The sequence below is a fragment of the Podarcis erhardii genome, assembly GCF_964252035.2.
Source record: "Podarcis erhardii genome assembly, chromosome: 10".
NCBI classification, from domain to species: Eukaryota; Metazoa; Chordata; class Lepidosauria; order Squamata; family Lacertidae; genus Podarcis; species Podarcis erhardii.
Genome location: NC_138500.1, coordinates 75,536,804 through 75,559,013, shown reverse-complemented (window position 1 = coordinate 75,559,013; position 22,210 = coordinate 75,536,804). Strand labels below are relative to the sequence as shown.

The window sequence follows — 22,210 nt, the reverse complement described above, 5'->3', positions numbered from 1 at the left end:
GCTCGGGACTTCGTGGAAAGCATTGCCTCCATGGGGCTGTCCCTGAATAAGTTTGGCCCAACTCATAGTCACGGACATGCCTTAGACCTGGTGTTCACCTCTAGTGACGTGGGTGATCTGACACTAAGTAAAAGCGAAACGAAAGAAGTGCCATGGTCAGATCACTTCCTGGTGCAACTGGACTTTCCTGGTGCGACCCATCCCCTCTGCAGGGAGGTGGGACCGATTCGGATGGTCCGCCCCCGCCACTTAATGGATCCAAATGGTTTCCAGAGAGTGGTAGGGGATGCTTTATCCCATGTTGATGGTCTTTCAGCCGATTCCCTGGTGGCCCACTGAAATGTGGAGTTAACCAGGGCTATTGACTGTTTGGCTCCGAAGTGCCCTCTCCAATTGCATGGAGCCCGGACAGCCCTGTGGTTTTCCATGGATCTGAGGGCAATGAAACAATCGTTGAGACGGCTAGAGCGCCAGTGGCGGATAACTCATTCCGAATCTGACCGGACACAGGTTAGAGCTCAACGTTGAGCCTACCAAGTGGCGATAGCGACGGCGAAGAAGACTTTCTTCGCCGCCTCTATTGCATCTGCAGAAAACAGCAGCAGGAGACTTTTTCAGGTGGTTCACAATTTAGCGGAACCACCTGTGACATCGGGGCCCAGTACGGGCCACATGATCTCCTGCAATGATTTTGCAAAGTTTTTTGCAGATAAAATCGCTCAGATTCGGGAAGAAGTAGACTCCACCGTGGGAGCAGGGCCAGGGCGGGAGAGTGCTAGAGTCCTGTCTAGTCAAGTTGTGTGGGATCAATTCCAATCTGTTACCTCCGAGGATGTGGACAGGCTGCTTGGACGAGTGAAGCCAACCACCTGTCTCCTGGATCCTTGCCCATCCTGGCTTATAAAAGCTAGCCGGGAAGGACTGGGCGATGGGCTTTGTGGGGTGGTGAATGCTTCCCTCCGTGAGGGAGCCTTCCCAGACCCACTGAAAGAGGCGGTTATTAAACCGCTTCTTAAAAAACCATCTTAGATGCGGCCACGATGGCCAATTATCGCCCAGTATCAAATCTTCCATTCTTGGGCAAGGTGATTGAGCGAGTGGTTGCTGAACAACTCTAGGCACGCCTGGAAGAAGTGGACCATTTGGATCCCTTCCAGTCGGGATTCAGGCCTCATCATGGGACTGAAACTGCCTTGGTCGCACTGGTTGATGATCTCCGGCGGGCTAGGGAAAAAGGTGAGAGCTGTTTCCTAGTTCTGCTGGATCTCTCAGCGGCGTTTGATACCATTGACCATAACATCCTTCTGGACCGTCTTGAGGGGCTGGGAGCTGGGGGCACTGTCATACAGTGGTTCCGCTCCTTCCTCCTGGGCCATGTTCAGAAAGTGGTGGTGGGGGATGAGTGTTCAGACCCCTGGCCGCTCACTTGTGGGGTGCCTCAGGGTTCTGTCCTCTCCCCCATGCTTTTCAACATCTACATGCAGCCGCTGGGAGGGATCATCAGGAGGTTTGGGCTGGGTGTTCATCAGTATGCAGATGATACCCAGCTCTACCTCTCTTTTAAATCAGAACCAGTGAAGGCGGTGAAGGTCCTGTGTGAGTGTCTGGAGGCGGTTGGAGGATGGGTGGCGGCTAACAGATTGAGGTTGAATCCTGACAAGACAGAAGTACTGTTTTTGGGGGACAGGAGGCGGGCAGGTGTGGAGGATTCCCTGGTCCTGAATGGGGTAACTGTGCCCCTGAAGGACCAGGTGCGCAGCCTGGGAGTCATTTTGGACTCACAGCTGTCCATGGAGGCACAGGTCAAATCTGTATCCAGGGCAGCTGTTTACCAGCTCCATCTGGTACGTAGGCTGAGACCCTATCTGCCTGCAGACTGTCTCGCCAGACTGGTGCATGCTCTGGTTATCTCCCGCAATGCGCTCTACGTGGGGCTACCTTTGAAGGTGACCCGGAAACTACAACTAATCCAGAATGCGGCAACTAGACTGGTGACTGGGAGCGGCCGCCGAGACCATATAACACCGGTCTTGAAAGACCTACATTGGCTCCCAGTATGTTTCCGAGCACAATTCAAAGTGTTGGTGCTGACCTTTAAAGCCCTAAACGGCCTCGGTCCAGTATATCTAAAGGAGCGTCTCCTCCCCCATCGTTCTGCCCGGACACTGAGGTCCAGCTCCGAGGGCCTTCTGGCGGTTCCCTCACTGCAAGAGGCCAAGTTACAGGGAACCAGGCAGAGGGCCTTCTCGGTAGTGGTGCCCGCCCTGTGGAACGCCCTCCCATCAGATGTCAAAGCGATAAACAACTACCTGACATTCAGAAGACATCTGAAGGCAGCCCTGTTCAGGGAAGTTTTTAATATGTGACATTTTAGTGTATTTTTCATCTTTGTTGGAAGCCGCCCAGAGTGGCTGGGGAAACCCAACCAGATGGGCGGGGTACAAATAATAATAATAATAATAATAATAATAATAATAATAATAATAATAATAATAATTTTACCAGGAGCTTTCGCACAGTATTATTTCTTGGGGCCTTAAAGAATGCTGTGAGCATATTATGCACTTCTGTTACTATGCTTACCTGAAATTAAAATAGCTTATTTCTAGATTTTCTGATTGCAACGTTCTGAATAAGTTCAACAAATCTGACTCGGCAAAGCCTGCCTGCTTCTGTATACAGTGGTACCTCGGGTTACATACGCTTCAGGTTACATATGCTTCAGGTTACAGACTCCGCTAACCCAGAAATAGTGCTTCAGGTTAAGAACTTTGCTTCAGGATGAGAACAGAAATCATCCAGAGGCAATGCCGCAGCAGCAGGAGGAGGCCCCATTAGCTAAAGTGGTCCTTCAGGTTAAGAACAGTTTCAGGTTAAGTACGGACCTCTGGAACGAATTAAGTACTTAGCCCGAGGTGCCACTGTACAGAAAGGGAAGTGAATCATGTCTGTCCTGACACATTGTTGTTCTCTGGGGTTTGTTTATTATTCTTTTCAGCTGAGATGAACAGCATTAATGGACTTCAATGTCTGTACACTAATACGCAAAGCATGGGAAATAAACAAGATGAGCTTGAGCTCTTGGTACAGCAAACTAAATATGACATAATACGCATCACTGAAACCTGGTGGGATAAGTCCCATGATTGGAATGTAATAATGGAGGGATACAATCTATTTCAGAGAAACAGACCAGACAAGAAAGGAGGAGGAGTGGCGTTATATGTCAGGGATGTGTATACCTGTGAAGAGATCCAAGATTTAGAATCTCAAAGCCAAAGTGAGAGCATTTGGGTCAAAATTAAGGGAGAGAAGAATAACAGTGACCTCATTGTGGGAGTTTACTATAGATCCCCAAGCCAAACGGAGGACATAGATGATGCCTTCCTGGAACAGATGGCCAAGCATGCAAAAGGAAGGGAGATAGTAGTAATGGGGGACTTCAATTACCCAGATATTTGTTGGATGTCAAACTCAGCCAAGAGCATAAGGTCAAACAGATTCCTCACTGGCCTTGCAGACAACTTCATTGTCCAGAAAGTGGGAGAAGCAACAAGAGGAACAGCCATTTTAGATCTGGTCCTAACCAATGTTGATGACCTGGTTAGTGGGGTAGAAGTGGAAGGATCATTAGGCGCGAGTGATCATGCTCTTCTGAAGTTTACTATACAGCGGAAAGGAGCAGCCAAACATACTAGGACTCAATTTCTTGACTTTAAGAAAGCCGACTTCATAAAACTTAGGGAAGTGCTGGGTGAGATCCCATGGACAGTAATACTAAAAGGAAAGGGAATTCATGATGGCTGGGAGTTTGTTAAGAGGGAGATAGTAAAAGCACAACTTCAGGCAATACCAATGAGACGGAAACATGAGATCCCATGGACAGTAGAATCATAGAATCATAGAGTTGGAAGAGACCACAAGGGCCATTTGCTGCCAAGGAGTGTGGTGGAGTCTCCTTCTTTGTAGGTCTTTAAGCAGAGGCTTGACAACCATATGTCAGGAGTGCTCTGATGGTGTTTCCTGCTTGGCAGGGGGTTGGACTTGATGGCACTTGTGGTCTCTTCCAACTCTATGATTCTATGATTCTATGATTTTGTGGAGCAGTTAGTGATCATCAATGTTAGGAAAATACATAGTGTGATGCCTGCATTTGGAAATACAGTTTTATTCCATCTTTCAGTATTGTCTCGTGAAGATCAATGTGGCTGGATTTCATTTTCACAGTTTCATTAAAAATTTTGTGCATATATAACAGTGGAACTGCCATAGTTCTCCACAGCGATTCATGTTCAAGTCAACAAGGTATGAGTCAACTAGCTTTGGGGAATCTTGTGGATGTTGGGCGTCAGATAAGTCTATTGTATACTGTTTAGAAAAGAAAATCTACTTGATATGTTTATGCAACACTTCACCTCTCCTCTTCCTATTAGCTTCAAGTGTATCAGTTATAGTGTAGTAAGTAGGTATGTGAAATTTGTCTCTAAGATGCTCTGCTGTTTCCCCTGCACTGTCATCATTTGCTTGTTCCCCCCCAATTCACTTGCAGTCTTTGTAGTCAGCATCAGGCAAGATATATTTTGATATGTCTTCAAATCTTTTGAAATAATTCCTCAGAGGTGTAAGCCATTGGTTGTCCACCAATGTGCCGTGGCACCCTGGGGTGACTTGAACATTCAGGGGAGCCGGCAGCAGGCCATTATCTTCCGGCATCTCTCTCTCCTGCCCACCCCTCAGCGGCCATCCTTCCTCCTCCTCCTTCCGCATCTCTCTCCCCCCTCCCCACCACTCTCCATGCTCCTTCCATGAGCTCAGGGCAATGTAGAGGGCAAGTACATCCCGTGGAAGCGGGAAGTTAATGTTCAGGCAAGCGAGCAATTTCTGATGTCATTTTATTTTTGATACTTTCTTTTTGGAGTGGTTAATTGCTTCCATTTTTCAAAAGGCCACAAAAGACACCTGAAATAAAACAGCAAAAAAAAAAAAAAAAAAAGGTAGGAAAACACTTTTGCTAGACTGTTTATCTTCTTAAAATCTTTGCCCCCCACACAAACAAAAATCCTTCCCAGCTTCAATAACTAACAGTTCCTTAGTTTTACATGGAGGGATTGAGAAATGGAAGAAAATAGCAAAGCAACTTGATGGGGGATGTAAAAATAACCCTGGAAGTGGGGAGTGTCTTCTGTGTTTCCCTCCCCCCTCTTCTGCTCTACTCTCCCCCCCCCCCCCGCAACCCCCTCAACAGTCACCTGGCTTTATGGAGTCAGGGAGAATGTTGCAGAAAGGACCGTGTCTGCATGTGTGTCCTATGCTGTGTGTTTCTTGCTTTCCTTCCCCACAATAACAAAATATTTCTGCTTCTAATCTTAATCTTGTTTTGCTCTCTCCACCCCCATGTGCTGCCATGAGGAATCTGCCAGCTTGGTCCTGCAGAGCCGTGGCGTTGCTTGGGTTCCCGTTAGCATGTGCGGTCCCACTTACTGTTGTTGTCAGGCCCAGACGGGGGGGGGGGGGATATGGGCCACTTGGCCTGGGCCTCCGATTCTAAAGGGGGCCTTGGTCAGCATATTCACAGCATTTTAAAATGTAAATACTTAAAATAATCCTTTTCCCTATGTATTTTTAAAAAGCACTATTGTATATCTATATTTTCCATTTTGTCTTTATATGCAGATACGGTTCAAGCATTGAAATAAAATTATTTGTCAGCATACCTTTTGTGAAAATTATTTATATACTTAACTTATTTATAAGACTTCAGTTATCCCCAGGGTAAAAAAAAGTGGGGAGCACATTACCTACCTGGGCTGGGCCTCTGCCTGGCTCTGCAAGGCCCTGGTTGTTGTTGTTGAGTCGTTTAGTCGTGTCCGACTCTTCATGACCCCCTGGACCAGAGCACGCCAGGCACTCCTGTCTTCCACTGCCTCCCGCAGTTTGGTCAAACTCAGGCTGGTAGCTTCCAGAACACTGTCCCACCATCTCGTCCTCTGTCGTCCCCTTCTCCTTGTGCCCTCCATCTTTCCCAGCATCAGGGTCTTTTCCAGGGAGACCTGCACGTGTTTTCAAATCCAGTTCTTTTTTTCCTTTCCTTTTTTTTTTTTTTTTTTTGAGAGGGAGAGTGAGAGCTTGACTTTTGCAGAGAAGGTGTTGTAAAATTTCATTCTATTTTCTACAGCTACACTTTCTAATGCATCTTTGAGTAGGACTCCAGAATTGCACTTGTTTCCTCTGCACATGCTTCCCAGAAAGTATTATAAAGATATTTCAATATATGGTCATTGCTAAAATATAGTTTTCCCTATGATGACTAATGCTTTTTTTTAAAAAAAAAAATCAGTTGTCAGATTCAAAAATTCAAAGCTGCCTGTTGGGTAATCCAGCAGTGTGCTGACCCCAAGCATGAAATTAAAGCAGTTTTCAGGTTATCCTTAGTTAGTGTTCAGCTCACTAGTTACAGAAGGCCAACCAAACTTTAGGAATTCCCTATTATCTGATTTTGTCTATTATTTACAGTTGAATTGGCATGTTTTAGCTTTTTACACTTAATTGTTCAGCATCTCTCTATTACTCAGTTTCTCCAGTTTGTCTTAATTAATATTCTGTTGTTTACAGCTAAATGGTTTCTCGCTTTGGGGTTAATGCAAATTAATTGTGCACACTGGAAATTGTTTGGAATTGCTTAAGCAGTAATCCCAGAGAGGATTTGCATTTGAGGAGCTAATTAGATGGTGGTTTGTGGTTTCTCTCTTTTAAAAAGTCATCACCTAAACAGCAAGGACTCTTGAACCATGTGGATCTGTTCTAGTGGTTACCTCTATGTTTGTTCAAGCTGTTAAAATGTTTTAAAATGTGGCTTCTTTATTAAGATAATGAGACCATTTACAAGTTCATTTAAATGACATTTTAAAAGAAGTGTTTAATTTCCTCCACACATTTGTATGCTGCAAAGAATGGTTACTTCATGTTTACAAAGTGACATATGCAAACTGCTGTGTTATATAATATTATATTCTGTACAATCCTATATGTTATTTCTGACACTGGCCAATACCAGCCAGCAGAAGCACAAGATTCTAATTCTGTTGCCTGCCATATTTTCCATCCACTGACCAATTAGATGTTGTCATTCATAGCTTCTATGAATGTTTCTAGCCTGTTTCTAAACTTATTTCATTTCATTTATTTATTTTTATTGCATGTATACTCCAGCTTTTTCTCCGATGAGCTCAAGCCGGCATACGTGCTTTCCTCCTCTCTGATGTAGCTCAGGCTGAATGGCAGTGACTAGCCCAATGGGGTCACCCAGTAAGCTCCATGGCTGAATGGGGCTTTGAAACCTGGGTTCCTAGATCCTCGTCTGACATAACAACTACACCACACTGGCTTGCCCCCTTGGTTATAATACTGTTTCCCATTAATTCTGATTAAATATATTTCCACAGCACAGACATATGCACTATAAAAATAGGCATAGGTATAGATATATCCAGCTAAAGCGAAATATTTTTAAGATTTCTGCAGGAGCTGGTTAACAATAACTTTCCCGCTGATAAAAATGCTTGATTTTGGCTTGATCATACTTTTTTTATTTTTGCCTTGCTTGAAAAAACAGACCTTGTTACTCTTGAATAAGCTAAAGCTTGGAACCCTGAACACAGAAAACGAGCCAAGAGATAGGATCACAGCAATATGATGCTCAGGATAATTAAAGTGACAATCTTGCAGCAAAGGCTGGATCACAGCCAGCTCTGTTGTAGCTTCATCCGCGATGATGGAGCAGTGGTTTGTGAGGGGAGGTTGAAGGGGGGGAGGAAAGGAGAGGACCTGGGGGTGGCAGAGACTGCCCCAGCCCTGTGCCACTCTGTGAAGTGCTATTGCAACAAGGAGGATGCAGTGGGTCCGCCCCCCCCCCCCAAGCCATTGCTGCATCATGTAATTGTGCTGTTGAATTTGTCTGGAGTTTGGTGTGGATGTGCACACTTGCAACAAAGGGGAAATGCATTTTATCCCAGTATAAATATACTGCCCTTATCTGTTCACAACATTTAACTCCTTCAAATGTGCATCTGTCATCACTGGAAGAGGCTCTAGTCTACACAGACTTCATTTTAATTGAATTATCCTGAGACCATAAAGACTCTTGATGGTTTATGGCAATCTGGGCATTATTCTCATTATGTGAACAGATTTCTCTTGGGTGCTTAACTTACCTTGTGGTGTTGCTTTTTATGTAACCTTCAGGATCAAGCATGAAAATATTGTTGCCCTGGAAGACATCTATGAGAGTCCAAACCACTTGTACCTGGTCATGCAACTGTAAGTACTACTTATACTGCTTTTGTTTCTGTTAACCAAACAGAAATAGAAGGAGGACATCGAATTCCAGGAAATCGGGTCAAGTGTGCAAATTGTGCTAGTATTAGGAGCATGTTGAAATCTTATGGTGTCTCTTGCAATGTTGTAAATATGTTTTTATTGCTGTATCACTTCTTGTTTGCTGCCCTGGGCTCCTTTAGGAGGAAGAGTGGGATATACATTTAATTAATAAACAAATAACATTTTAGAAATCATAGAATCATAGAATCATAGAGTTGGAAGAGACCACAAGGGCCATCGAGTCCAACCCCCTGCCAAGCTACAAATCACTACACCTCCACTATAATTTCCTTGACCTGGGGAATAAAGTTAAATTCATTAAACAATTACATACTCATCCAAGTTTAACTTCCTTAAATGAACCTTCCTTAGCTTTTGGAGCAGTAGAAGAATTCTTGCTTCTTGTGCCTTCTCTGGTGCTACCTGGAGTGGATATCTGCACTGATATCCCCAAAGCGTTGGAGCTCCCTGCACAGTTGTTGCCAGTGAATTGAAAATTATATTTCACCTAGCTGTTAGTTTCCTTGTGTTGTGAATTATATTTTTAAATAATCTTCCCCCAATGGCCTGTGTGGTGTGCTTGTGTTAGGCCACAATACCACAATGACAAGTGCGGTAATCCCTTGCAAGAGACAGAAAGTGGGCTCTCTGAAGCTAATCCTTCCCTTTCTCCAGCATCAGTTTGAATAGGCAACCAGCCGCCGCCCCCCCCCCCCCAAACAGAGCGTCATGGCCTGATGGGAATGGCAGGGCCTTGGGGCTGGGAAGATCTTTTTACAGGGTGTGGTCTGGTTGGCCTTTGATTAGGCAATAGTTGTTTATTTATCTGTTGATTTCCTTGGGCTCTGGCTGTCAATTTGCATCCTTTTTGTCACCACTTGGCAGGTGGCCAGTGGGCAAGGAGGAGCCATACAGATAAGACAGGTTGTTTGGGAGGTAGCCCCTGAATTCAGAGGCAGCTGGAGAGGTTAGGGCGGTCATTAGGCTGTTGGGGACTTGGGGATGGGCTGGGCTCCTGCTATGGTATCAGTTTCTGGGCAGCTTCCGCACCTGACTGGCACTGAGCTCACTTGAAGAGAGATGGGCAAGCTGGTCCTGCTTAGGACAGCTGAGTGCTGAGCTCACCCCTGAGACAGCCAGGCCTTGGGCCTTAAGGGAATCACCTCAGTCATTGGCTGAAGTGGTTCTTAAAGTTCAGTATCACAACATCAAATAAAGTTGGTGCCTGTTTTATTCCACATCACTTCTTTCGAGTCTACAGTAGTACCTCGGGTTAAGAACTTAATTCGTTCTGGAGGTCCGTTCTTAACCTGAAACTGTTCTAAACCTGAAGCACCACTTTAGCTAATGGGGCCTCCCGCTGCCGCCATGTGATTTCTGTTCTCATCCTGAAGCAAAGTTCTTAACCCGAGGTACCACTGTATTGCCATATACAATAACTACCTCTTTCACATACCCAGAGCTAAGAAATTCCTGGGACTGAAGTATAGTCTGTATTCTGAAACCTCCTCAAAAGTTCTCATTTAGGAAATGCTGCTGTCAGCCTAATAACTATAATCAATTAAACATGCACCATTTCCTCAATTCAATCTAGGACAAAGTGTTCATGTGTAATTTCTTGTTTCCTTGGAAACCATGACCTGTTGACACAAAAGTCATATGATGCTAGAGCTGGATACCTACTTTATTGCCTCACTGCCCAATTTGCCATTACGGTTCCTTTGCTTTGTTGTAGCTCATGAATTTTATTTGCCATTTCCATGCTGCACAAAGCAAACATGGAATTTTTCACTTATATTTAAGATACCACTTGTTTTTAGGTAGGTGCCTGCAAATTTGATTCAAAATGCAGGGCATATAATACAAAGCTATTGTCTAAGGTTTATTTGCTGGGGGTGGGTTTGAATGAAGATCTTAATACCTTTATATTTAGGCTTGTTTCACATAGTTTCCCCTGCACATGGTCTCTGCTTACAGTTCTTACTCCAGTATTTTGGGAGGAGGCAGGGCTCAGGGAAGTCTCTTCCAATGAACCCCACCTAATGAAGGGTGGGGAGGGCTCTCATAGTGCTTCAGGCCCAGCAAGTCTCCTCCACCACCATCCCTTGGTCCATGTGCACTCATGATCACACAAGGAAAGCTTAGTGTGAGTTGAACTGTGCATAGATTCAGCTGGCAGCAGTTTTGACAGAACTGTCTCCAACCCGAATGTTGGAAGCCTCACAAAATAATAATAAATAATAAAATTTTATTTATATCCCGCCCTTCCCAGCCGAAGCCAGGCTCAGAGTGGCTAACAACAGTAAAATAATACAACATTATAAAATCAGTTCATTATAAAATCAGTTCAAATCAAATTAATGGCAACCATTGGGCTAGAGTTCTGTGAATTACCGAAGGAGGGAGTCAGACTGTGCCTTGGCCAAAGGCCTGGTGGAACAGCTCTGTCTTGCAGGCCCTGCGGAAAGATGTCAAGTCCCACAGGGCCCTAGTCTCTTGGGACAGAGCGTTCCACAGCCGAAAAAGCCCTGGCTCTGGTTGAGGCCAGCCTAACCTCTCTGTGGCCTGGGACCTCCAAGATGTTTTTGTTTGAAGACCGTAAGGAGAGGCGGTCCCGTAGGTACGAGGGTCCTAGGCCGTATAGGGCTTTAAAGGTTAAAACCAACACCTTAAACCTGATCCTGTACTCCACCGGGAGCCAGTGCAGCTGGTACAAAAGCCACTGGGGTTTGATGACTGCAAAGTCCAGTGGGTTTTTGTGGCCCAAACTCCATCCATTCATACTATGTTCCTGTCTTGTACTGAGTCAGAACATTGGCCCGTCTAGCCCAATGCTGCTGACTTTGACTTGTAGCCGCTCTCCAAGGTATCAGAAGCTTTACCAGCATCTGTTATCAAAAACCTTTTATTGTAGTTGATTGACTTTCAAAAAGGGACTTCATGCATGTAAAAGTGTATTCTCTGCCACTGAACTCTTGCCCCCACCCAATTGCTAAGAGAAAGTTGCTCACTAGCAACACAATGCCACTCAAGCCTGATCTGATGTCATGGACCAGTTGGACGCAGCCAAATGGCGGGAGGAACCAGCTGGGGAACCCTGAGGGAAAGAAGGCCCAGAACCCGGGGAGTGGTGGTGGGACAACCATGAGTGGTCAGAGGGAGGAAGTGTCAGAAGCTGAAGAGGTAACAGGGCTTAGTGAGAAGGGAGAGTCTGTGGCAGAGAGAAGTCCAGACTCAGAGGCAGAAGCTGAAGCCGGGGAGGAGGATGAAGGCGGCCAAGAGGCAGAGATGGGTCAGGGTGGTGAAGAGGCACAGGTGTCTCTCCCTCCTGCTATGACCAGCTCCCCTCTGCCCTGGTTTCCAAGGCCAGGAAAGGCATGAAGCAGGAGGAGCAAGGACAGGAACACAGGCACAGTCTCTGCCCTGGAGAGGAGACATAGGCAACAGTGGGAGGCGGGGACCTTCAGTCTTCGCAACTGCCTCATAGGAGCAAGGTCTACCAAGAAGACCTGCTGTGCTCATTAGGCCTGGCACCCCTGTGCAAATCCACTTTTCTTATAAAGAATTAACTTCACTTACTCCATGTGATTTACTGCTGGCTTGCTCCTGACATCCTGATATTGCACTGTCTTTCCCAGCCCTATAGCAAGAGAGCCGTCATCTAGACTGGGACTACTAGGGACTGCAATCACACAGAGCACACATTGCACGGGAGAGCTAGGTTCATAAGCAAAATGCATTCTTTTCTGACTCCTGGAAGGACACTCTCCTTTAGGGTCCTGGCTTTTCTACACAAAACACATTAGATTTCATCATATCAGATGCTTTAGCTATATAGTGTAATGCTGACAATAACAAGAAGACATGTTGCTATTCTTTTTATAGCTGTATCAAAATGTGTAGTTTTATCAAAATCATGTTATTAAAGCAATTCTTCATGTTCAAATTTTAATAATAAGGATCCTTCCAAGAGAGCAATTTTTGAAGGTTAAAATCAAGTCTTGTTTTTAGAAGGATGTGGATAGCACACACTCAGCTCCAACTCCCCAGGAGGCTTATGTCAAGAAAAAACTCAGGACACATAATGAAAAGAGAACCCAGCAAAAGCACCACAGAAGATTTAGGATAGCCTTTTCCCCAAACTAGTATAATTCTGTGTTTTTTCCTCCCCCCCCCCAAATGCAAATGATGCATACTAGGCTAAGAAACACACTGCTGTGCTCATAATGTTGACACAGTGTAATAACATTACAAACGAAGCAATAGGCTACCTGCTGAGAGTGAAGGCAAATGATACACGAGGCATTTTGTTCCTTCCTCTGAGTTCTCCCTATTGTCTGAGTACTTTACAGATTGGAAGAAAAGCAATGTTCCACCAAAAATCATTGTGACTTTTGCCTCAATTATAGGATTTGCTTATGAGGAATCATTTGTTTTCTGCTCTGCAGCTCACTAATCATGTGCTCTGGGGATTTCACTGAGTCCACGCTGGATTGTGGTTAGTGAATCTATACATTCCAACGCTGGAGGGCGGGGGGAGAGGGAGGGTCAGGAAGGAGTGCACAACTATCCTGCAATTTAGGGATGGGGTGATCTGGTAATATGAAAATGGAGTCACATTTTTTAAAGGCTGAAAAATAGTAAGCCTCGTTTTTCATATGCTTGTTTCATTTTCCTCCCTTTGTTTCATTTTGATGTGTTGGGAGCCCCCAAACTGGTTAGCTACTGAAAAACAGGAAAGATTCTAGACATACACAAAGTAACAACTAAAAGAAAAATATTAAAACTGTATTTGTAAAGACTAACCAGTAAAGCAGTACTGAAATGTGCATGTCTCTTAATATTGTAATGAGTTACACATGGGGCTGTCTTTGAATACAGTTTAGAAAATTCTTTTAGTTCAGGATCCAGGGGCAAGATGGCTAACTGGCACAAGTCATCATGGTTACCACTGCTTTGCCATCTCCTTGGCTCCCAGTTCATTTCCAGACCTTTAAGTTCTTGGGCCCAGTTTACTTGAAGGATCACCTGTGGTCACATGTGCTTCAATGTAACCCATACACCGTGATTTACATCACAGTCACTCCATTATCTAAGGCAGGGATGGGCAAGTTTTTTTTTTCTGGTCAGCAGGCCAAATCTTAATCTCCCCACCCTAGGTGAGCCAATTGCCTGATGTCAGGTGGTGCCGCAACAGGCTAGTTGCACACGCACATGCACCCCCCATCCTCTATCCACACAAGCAAGAGGCATTATCAGAATTCAAGGACACATTTTAGACAGGCAAGAGCCCCCAAGAAGCACTGAAAGTGGGACCAGTGGGGGGTGTGGCAGGGAGGTGTCCAGAAAGTCAGACAGAAAGTCCTGGAGGACTGAGGTTCACCACCCCTCATCTAAGGGCAAGAGGGGGTTAATATGGAGAGAATAATACTCCATGGGGTATCCTGGGTAATTAAAAGGAAAGAGCCAGCCTGTTGAATCGAGTCCAGAAAGTAACTGTTCATCTTGGCTCCTTGCTTCTCTGAGCACTGGCATTTTGGACCACTTGTAGTTTCCAAGGACAGACCCATGTAGAATGCTGCCCATCAAAAGAACTAAAGTTATTTATTTCCACAGTTTAAACATTGGCAGCTTAAAGATGTGAAAAACTTGTCTCTTGATTTTGGGTTTTGGATTATAAAGGCTGCTTTATGCATTACATTTTTGGGTGTTCACCTCAAATGATAAGAGTGCACTTAAAAATGTAAATGTGACTGCATCATACATGTTTCCAAATACTGTACAGGCACCATAGAGGTAATTTTCACAGGACTACTTGACTGGTCCGTGCATAATGTGTGAAATGACCCTAAGTAACATGGAGACTTGCTTCCAGCCTTTCTTTGGTGTTTACTAAGATCAGAACCATGAGCTGAGAAATAGGCAAACACTGCAGTTCATTACTCTTTACGAAAGCATATTGACAAAATGATTGCATCTGTGAGATAACCACCTAAACCAAAGGAGTTAATTGTATGGCAGCTCAATGCCTAAATATCAGAACACAGGAAATTCTGGAGGGGTCTTGCTCTATGTTTAGAGGAGCTATTTTGGGTGAATGTAATTTTATTTGAAGACAGAAAGGAGAATTGCGGAGTCTCTTTTATCACAAGATCTTCTGTTGATATTGGTCATTATCTGCGAGTTTTCCTGTGCAAACTCTTATCACCTTTAATCAACATTAATGGAAACTGCATTAACAACATACTCAAAAATTGAAGACCTGACACACAAGCATATTGTTCAAGGATATTTGGTTCTCAATTCATAGAGTTATGTTTTCAGATGGAATCTAAATATCTCTTTCTTTCCATATGTGTGTGTGTGTGTGTGTGGAAAATTCCTGAAAACAATATTTTTTCTAAATTGGGAAGCACTTTATTTTAGAGTTAAACTTGTAACTATTATTTGATGGCTGGTGGCTGAGAACAACAATACTAGACACAAGGTAGATTGTTGAAAACAAGGTAGATTGCTGAAAACAACAATAGTAGACACAAGGTAGATTTCTCCTTAAAGATCTCAAATATTAAGCACAGAAGATTACAGCAGTGTTTTGGCTCCTCCTATGGAAAACTGTTGAGAAGTACAAATACATTTTTCATTTTTGAATGGGACTAATTAAAAGAGCAGATGGGGGCGTATCACTTCATATATCAACTAAAGCTCTAAAATGTCACCTTAATTTATTAGAATAATAATAGTATGAATAACAGTAGTTGGCTTTATACCTGTAAATGTCCTGCTTTGATATTTAACCTGTCCGTGGGTGACTTATAAATGTTCTGTATGTTATGGAACTGGGTTTCTCACCAGTGTTACCGGTAATTTTCTGTATGTCAAGACTAGTTATGTGACATGGAATGAAAAGAATGCACTGATTTTCAAATGCCCACTAAAGAGGTAATGGTCTCTTTGGGGAGTTACAGAAATAGTTATGGAATGTACTTACCTGGGGAAAGAGCAAAATGCAAAGCCTTTTTGGTGAGGCTTGGGGGGAAAATCCTAGGAGCTGTATTCTCTTCCTGTGCTAAAAGACAGCCTGTGACAGCCTGTGGCAGACTTCATTTCTCATGTAGTCATCAACCTCAGTTATGGAGAAAGCTAGTCTCGTATTTACAGGCAGCATCCCTCTTGCGTAAGATTGTCATACTCTTAATATCTAGGAGTCAAGATAACATCTTCCTTGGAGTGGTTCTAGTTGTGCTAGTTTTCATAAGGACCCAGGTATGCAAACATGTCAGGTGCTCAGGTGCAAGAGGTGGTGAATACCTGGAGCTGACAGGTAGGCGAGAGGCAGGCTGGAAGTACAGAGGAATAAAGGGGCCTCATTCCATGGCAGACTGAGGGAGTACAGCAGGTGCCCTGGGAACTTTATAGCAGCCAAGCACACAAAATAAATGGCTCTTCAATCGCCTAATTCCCATGACTAAAATTAATCTTGAGTCAAAATGTCCTCTTCTGATTCGCACTTCACCTCCCTGTGTAGGAAGCAGGAACCATTGCAAAGCCCAGTAGCAGCTGACCATACATCTCAATGCACACATGCATAACACTTTCAAACTGCTTAGCATCTTGCATGGGAAATCTTTCAAACTTTAATTAGGAGCTGACCACAAAATCCAACTTATGCGAAGTCATAGTTCTAACTCTGTGCATTTTCTTTTCATGCTGTGTGTGAAACAATAGTTAATTCCTTCCTCGCTATGCTTTGTAATGTTAAATTTATTAGCAACATCACAATGTAGGTACAATGAGTTGGGAACCCAATGGACAGATTTTAATTAGAAGGGAATCAAGCCACCAGATGGCTCCCTGTTGTTTTAAATCTCTACTTGGGTGAAGTTAATTGATTCGCCACCCCTAGCCCTTGAAACCATTTTTGGAGCAAGTCTTTTTAACAGTCTTTTAAAGGGGACCAAAGGAAAAAACCTAAACATAGTTGCATACTTGTAAGTTTAACACATTAACCCCCAAGGTGTTATTTTACAAAGTTTGGCTAATGATGGGGGGAAAGTCATTGGTGCTTAAAAACCATACTAAAAGCATTGAAGGATTAATTGGGGTCATAAATTAATCAAAACATTAAAGATACATTCAAAATTATGTTTTATGCAAAGCTGTGGTAACAGTTTGTTCATTTATTCATTCATAGTTTTAATAGCCCACTTTCCTCCAGATCAGAGCACAGGGTAGCATTCAAAACACAGGATGCAATATAAAATAAAACAAAATAAAACCATAGATCCATTGCCAAAAATTGTAACACCAAATCTAAACCCCAAACAGCATCAACATTACCAGGTTCCAAATCAATACATTGCCAAAATGTATATAAAATGGAGGACTGCCACATCTCAGTTGGGCGTGCATAGATAGTGTAGCACCACGTCACCAGCTTGCCTGGCTGGTGGCTCTCTGGCTTCTGGCTGGTGGGACCATGAGCAGTGACTCACTGGAAGATCTTAAGCCTTGTGGAGGTAGGTATCAGGAAAGGTGTTCTGTCCAGGTCCCAGGTCATCAAGGACTTTAATGTCAACCCTTTTAATGGGGCCATGTAGCTTATAAGCTAAGGTTCCCTGAATTATTTGGGTGTGCATGCTTCAAATGTGCTTCAGACTTCTGGTGTGTATGCAGCATGCACAGGATTACACTGCAAAGGATTTCACCATTAGTTGGAAATTAGGCAACATTTTGCATTTCTGTTTTCTTAACATCTTGATACTGAACCAGAAAGGATTCCTCTTAATTCAGCTTTTAAACTGTTGATGCAATCAATGGAGAGATACTCATTTGCCATGTACTTTCTTTAGCCTGGCTGTAAAACCGGACTTTTAATGTTGCATGGGGAATACTAGGGCCAAACAGAAAGCAGACATCTTTGGTGCAACAGCATTTAAAACAGATTAATACTTGCTTTAGGAATAATGGTAGGGACTGGAGAATTAGATACTAAGAGTCAGGGCAGCATAAATAACATGGCAGGAGCAGCAGACTATTTTCATTACCATCTGTAAATGCTCTTACATTTTCCACAATGTATTGCCGCAGTGATCTCTACAAACACTTCATAAATCATCATTACCTGCCCTCCCCAAGCAACTTCCCTAACTGAATTGCAACAAATAACTCCTGCAAATTGTCCCCTTTGCCTAAGAAATGCACGTGGATCTCACTATAAACACAGATGGGCACACATGTTCTCACAATGAACTAGCATCTCTGTTTATTCTAGCACCAGTTACATATCTGTAAAAACAAAATACTGCTGATCCCGTCATTGTAATTACCATACAAATATTGAAATACCAATATGATTTTAAAGTCAGATTCTAATGGCAATCAATGTTATAAACCCATCAACAAAAAATATTAGGAAAGTGTATTGTGTCCATTGTATTGATAGATCAGAATTTCAAACTAGTAGTATCAGATGAGGGAATTCCTGCGTGAAGGCAGTTGATTTCTGAAGCTATGAAAGTTCTGATTCAGCCCCTGCAAGAGATTCCTGCTGTTCCCACTCCCAGATCCAGCACATGCTCCCTGTCCTCACCTTAGAAGCCCTCAATGGCTTTGCCACTCTTATCTCTGGGCACTTAGGGCTCATCCACAATTCCGATTGCCCTGGGGAATCTCGAGATTTAGCACTGAATGTTAATTGGGATTTAGCACTGAATGTTAATTGGGTTAACCCAAATGTTAATTGGGTTTTCTCTGGATTGACGTTTTCTCTGATTTAGCATTAAAGAGCACTAGAAGCAGCAGGGCAAAGGCAAAAATTGCTTGGGCACGTGCTTTTTGGCACAGGACAAGGGGAAGTCTGGATGAGGCCTTCGATGGATCCATGTTGCCTGTGATCTTCGCTGCTCAGGATCTACTATCCAGTGCTAGCTGAAGGTCTCCTGCTCCCTCAGGAACTAATCTTTCTCGGAGACATATGTCAGACAATGTGAGGAATATTATAGACATTTTGGAGTTGTTAGAAGTGGATATCAACAGGAAGGCTGTTTTAATTTTTGTGGACGCGGAGAAAGCCTTTGACAACATTTGTTGGAGCTTTATGAAGAAGAATCTCCAAGGGATGGGGGTAGGCCAGGGTTTCGAAAACGGTATAGGTGCAATATATTCTGAACAAAAAGCAAAGTTAATTGTAAATAATGTGGTAACGGAAGAAATACCCATAGAAAAAGGTACACGACAGGGATGCCCAATATCCCCTTTGCTCTTTATATCAGTCCTGGAGGTTTTGTTAAACATGATTAGAAGGGACCAGTTGGTTAAAGGAGTTCAGGTCGGAGTTAGACATTACAAACTAAGGGCATTTGCAGATGACCTAGTATTGACTTTACAACAGCCAGACACTAGTACTAAAAGAGTATTAGAATTAATTGAGATATTTGGTCAAATAGCAGGATTTAAATTGAACAAACAGAAAACGAAAGTGTTGGAAAAAAATTTAACAATGGAGGAAAGAGAGAGATTTCAGACTGAAACAGGTTTGGAAATAACGAAAAAAGTGAAATACCTGGGGATAAACTTAACATCTAAGAATGTGAACTTATTTAAGGATAATTATGAAAAATGTTGGTCAGAGGTAAAGAAAGATCTAGAAATATGGTCAAGGTTGAGACTTTCCTTGTTGGGCCGAATTGCTACTTATATTAAGATGAATGTATTGCCTAGAATGTTATTTTTATTTCAGACGTTGCAGATCTTGGACAAAATGGATTGTTTCAAGAAGTGGCAGAAAGATATATCAAAATTTGTCTGGCAGGGCAAAAAGCCCAGAATAAAATTTAAGATCTTAACGGATGCAAAAGATAGAGGGGGGTTTGCCCTGCCGGACTTAAGACTTTACTATGAATCGGCAGCTTTCTGCTGGTTGAAACACTGGCTGCTTCTTGAGAATACAGACATTTTGGATCTGGAAGGGTATGATAATAGCTTTGGTTGGCATGCATACTTATGGTACGACAAAGCAAAGGTGTATAAAGGTTTTAAAAACCATATTGTTAGGAAAGCATTATATAATGTTTGGATTCGATATAAAGATCTGTTGGAAAGTAAAACTCCCAGGTGGTTGTCACCAATGGAAGCTAAGGAGGTGAAAAAACTTAATATGGACTCTAAATGGCCAAAATATTGTGAAATGTTAGAACATGACGGTGAAAGGGTGAAACTTCAGAGTTATGAGAAATTAAAGTCCAAAGTCCAAGATTGGTTGCACTATCATCAGATAAATGAGACATTTAAACAGGACAGGAAAATAGGATTTCAGAAAGAGAGGTCAAAACTAGAAACAGAATTGTTAGAACCCAATACTAAGAACTTGTCAAGAATGTACAATTTGCTGTTGAAATGGAACACACAGGATGAAACGGTGAAATCAGCTATGATTAAATGGGCACAAGACATCGGTCATGACATTATGTTTGCTGACTGGGAACAGTTATGGACCACTGGTGTTAAATTTACTGCATGTAATGCCTTAAAAGAAAATATAATGAAAATGATTTATAGGTGGTACATGACCCCAGTCAAGCTTGCAAAAATCTATCATTTGCCCAATAACAAATGTTGGAAATGTAATGAGACTGAAGGTACTTTTTACCACCTTTGGTGGACCTGCCCGAAGATTAAAGCTTTTTGGGAAATGATCTATAATGAAATTAAGAAAGTCCTTAAGTGGACCTTTCCTAAGAAACCTGAGGCTTTTCTCTTGGGCATGGTTGGCCAATTGGTATTAAAGAAGGACAGGATCTTTTTTATGTATGCTACCACAGCAGCAAGAATTCTTCTGGCAAAGTATTGGAAGATGCAAGAACTACCTACTCTGGAAGAATGGCAGACAAAGGTGACGGACTTTATGGGACTGGCAGAGATGACTGGCAGAATCCGCGACCAGGGGAAAGAGACAGTGGAAGAGGATTGGAAGAAATTTAAAATATATCTTAAAAATTGTTGTAAAATTGAGGAATGCTAAGATGTCAAGGGGTAAGAAGCAGAGAATTACAGCTGTAACTAATAAATTAAAGGAAACTTAATGAAAGGGAATTAATTAGATAAACTGACTAAAGGGTTGCTAAAGAACTGTATAACAAGGATGCAGCGATGGGGAGGTATGGGGAAGTCGGAGGAAAGAAGGTGCATGAAAATAAGATTATGAAACTATACATGTTTAAATGTTCTGTATGTTTTTGTTTTGTGTTTTGTTTGTTTTCTTTATTATGTGTTTGAAAAATGAATAAAAAAAAAAAAGGAACTAATCTTTCTCTCAGAACACATGTATGGTACTGCCTTGTATTTCTTCCAAATCCCATAGGTCTAGTTGGAAGGTACCCCAAGGGTCATCTAGTCCAACCCCCTGCACTGCAGGAATCTCAACTAGACCATACAGCTTCCAAGGAAGGAGAGGCCAACCACCTCCCAAGGGAGTCTGTTCCCCTGCCAAACAGCTCTTCTCAACGCCACCACCCCCAAAGCCCCTGTCCTGGCGTGACTTATTCTGTTGCTAGGCATAAGCACATGTAACTGGAATAACCACATATGGTATTGCTTCCATGTTTATCCCTTTCCTCTGCTGATTGCTCCATGATGAATTTCAGCCTGTTTTCCTGTAAAGCAGCATGCATGATGATGGACGTATAAAAATAGCTTTGGGGACGTATAAAATGGATGGACGTATAAAAATAGCTTTGGGGACAGAGAATGCTTAGCCTTAAGGGAGTGCAGTGGGTGTGGGGAGAGCAGAAAGTAAAGGCAGCCGCACCCGTCTGGTGAAAGTGGCTTGGAAGAGATGTGGCAAATAAGTCTCCAAACTGCTGCCGCCACATTGTAGAATGTGTGTTAGTCGTCCCCCTCAGACTTGCCAATACTATTAAGCATTTGGCTTCCAGCCAATCCCAGGCATGTCCAGCAACATTTATTTACTTATTGCATTTATATTCCACCTTTTCTCCAAGGAGCTCAAGGGTGGTGTACATGGCTTAGTGGGAATTTGGTCTGTTCCATGGCTTAGTGGGAATCTGGACTCTGCTCTCCCAAGTCTACAAGCCATCTGCTGAACTACACCGGCTCACTCATCTCACCCTGAAGAGGAAATGGTCACAAAATAATAATAATAATAATAATAATAATAATAATAATAATAATAATAATAATAATTTATTATTTATACCCCGCCCATCTGGCTGGGCTTCCCCAGCCACTCTGGGCGGCTTCCAAAAGAATATTAAAATACTGTGATACATCAAACATTAAAAGCTTCCAAGAAGCTTTCCAGGGAGGATGGGAAACACAGAACACACTAGAATGGTCAGGTTTTTGCTGTGTAGACCTGCTGGGCACCTTCTCCACTTACAGACTTTTTTGTGAGGAAATTCCTAAAAGTAAATGCTGAAATGACTTAAAGGACAATCCTGAAACTAAATTCTTCCATGTGGTTTATATGAGTGCACAACTGCATAAGGAAAACCTACAGTGTGTTGCAGTGAACAGGCAACCTTTTTTATGACTGATGGGGAAAGTGTAGTTGGAAATAGGGATATTATTTATTAAAAGTATCGAACATTTTACCTTGTGGTCATGTACTGTGCAGGCCCTACTGAAGAAGAACCATATCAAGACAAATAAAAATCACCTATACTTTTGTTTAGCAATCCCCAGCAATAATAAAAACAATTTAAAGAATCCTTGTTCTCTCCTTCTCCTCCTCCTCCTCTTCTTCTTAGCAGATTTTGGAAATCTTTGAAGAAGTCATGCTCACCTGGTACCATTATAATATTTGTGTTTCTGC

General features: G+C 42.8%; 1 protein-coding gene across 1 annotated transcript in view; it reads left to right on the top strand.

The window, feature by feature from the left end:
* CAMK1D (calcium/calmodulin dependent protein kinase ID) overlaps nt 1-22,210 on the top strand; it is a 217,330-nt gene that overhangs the window by 164,336 nt on the left and 30,784 nt on the right. Inside the window, exon 3 of the mRNA XM_081879198.1 lies at nt 8,242-8,316. Within this exon, the coding sequence (XP_081735324.1) occupies nt 8,242-8,316 (75 nt within the window). The remainder of the gene's footprint in view (nt 1-8,241; nt 8,317-22,210) is intronic.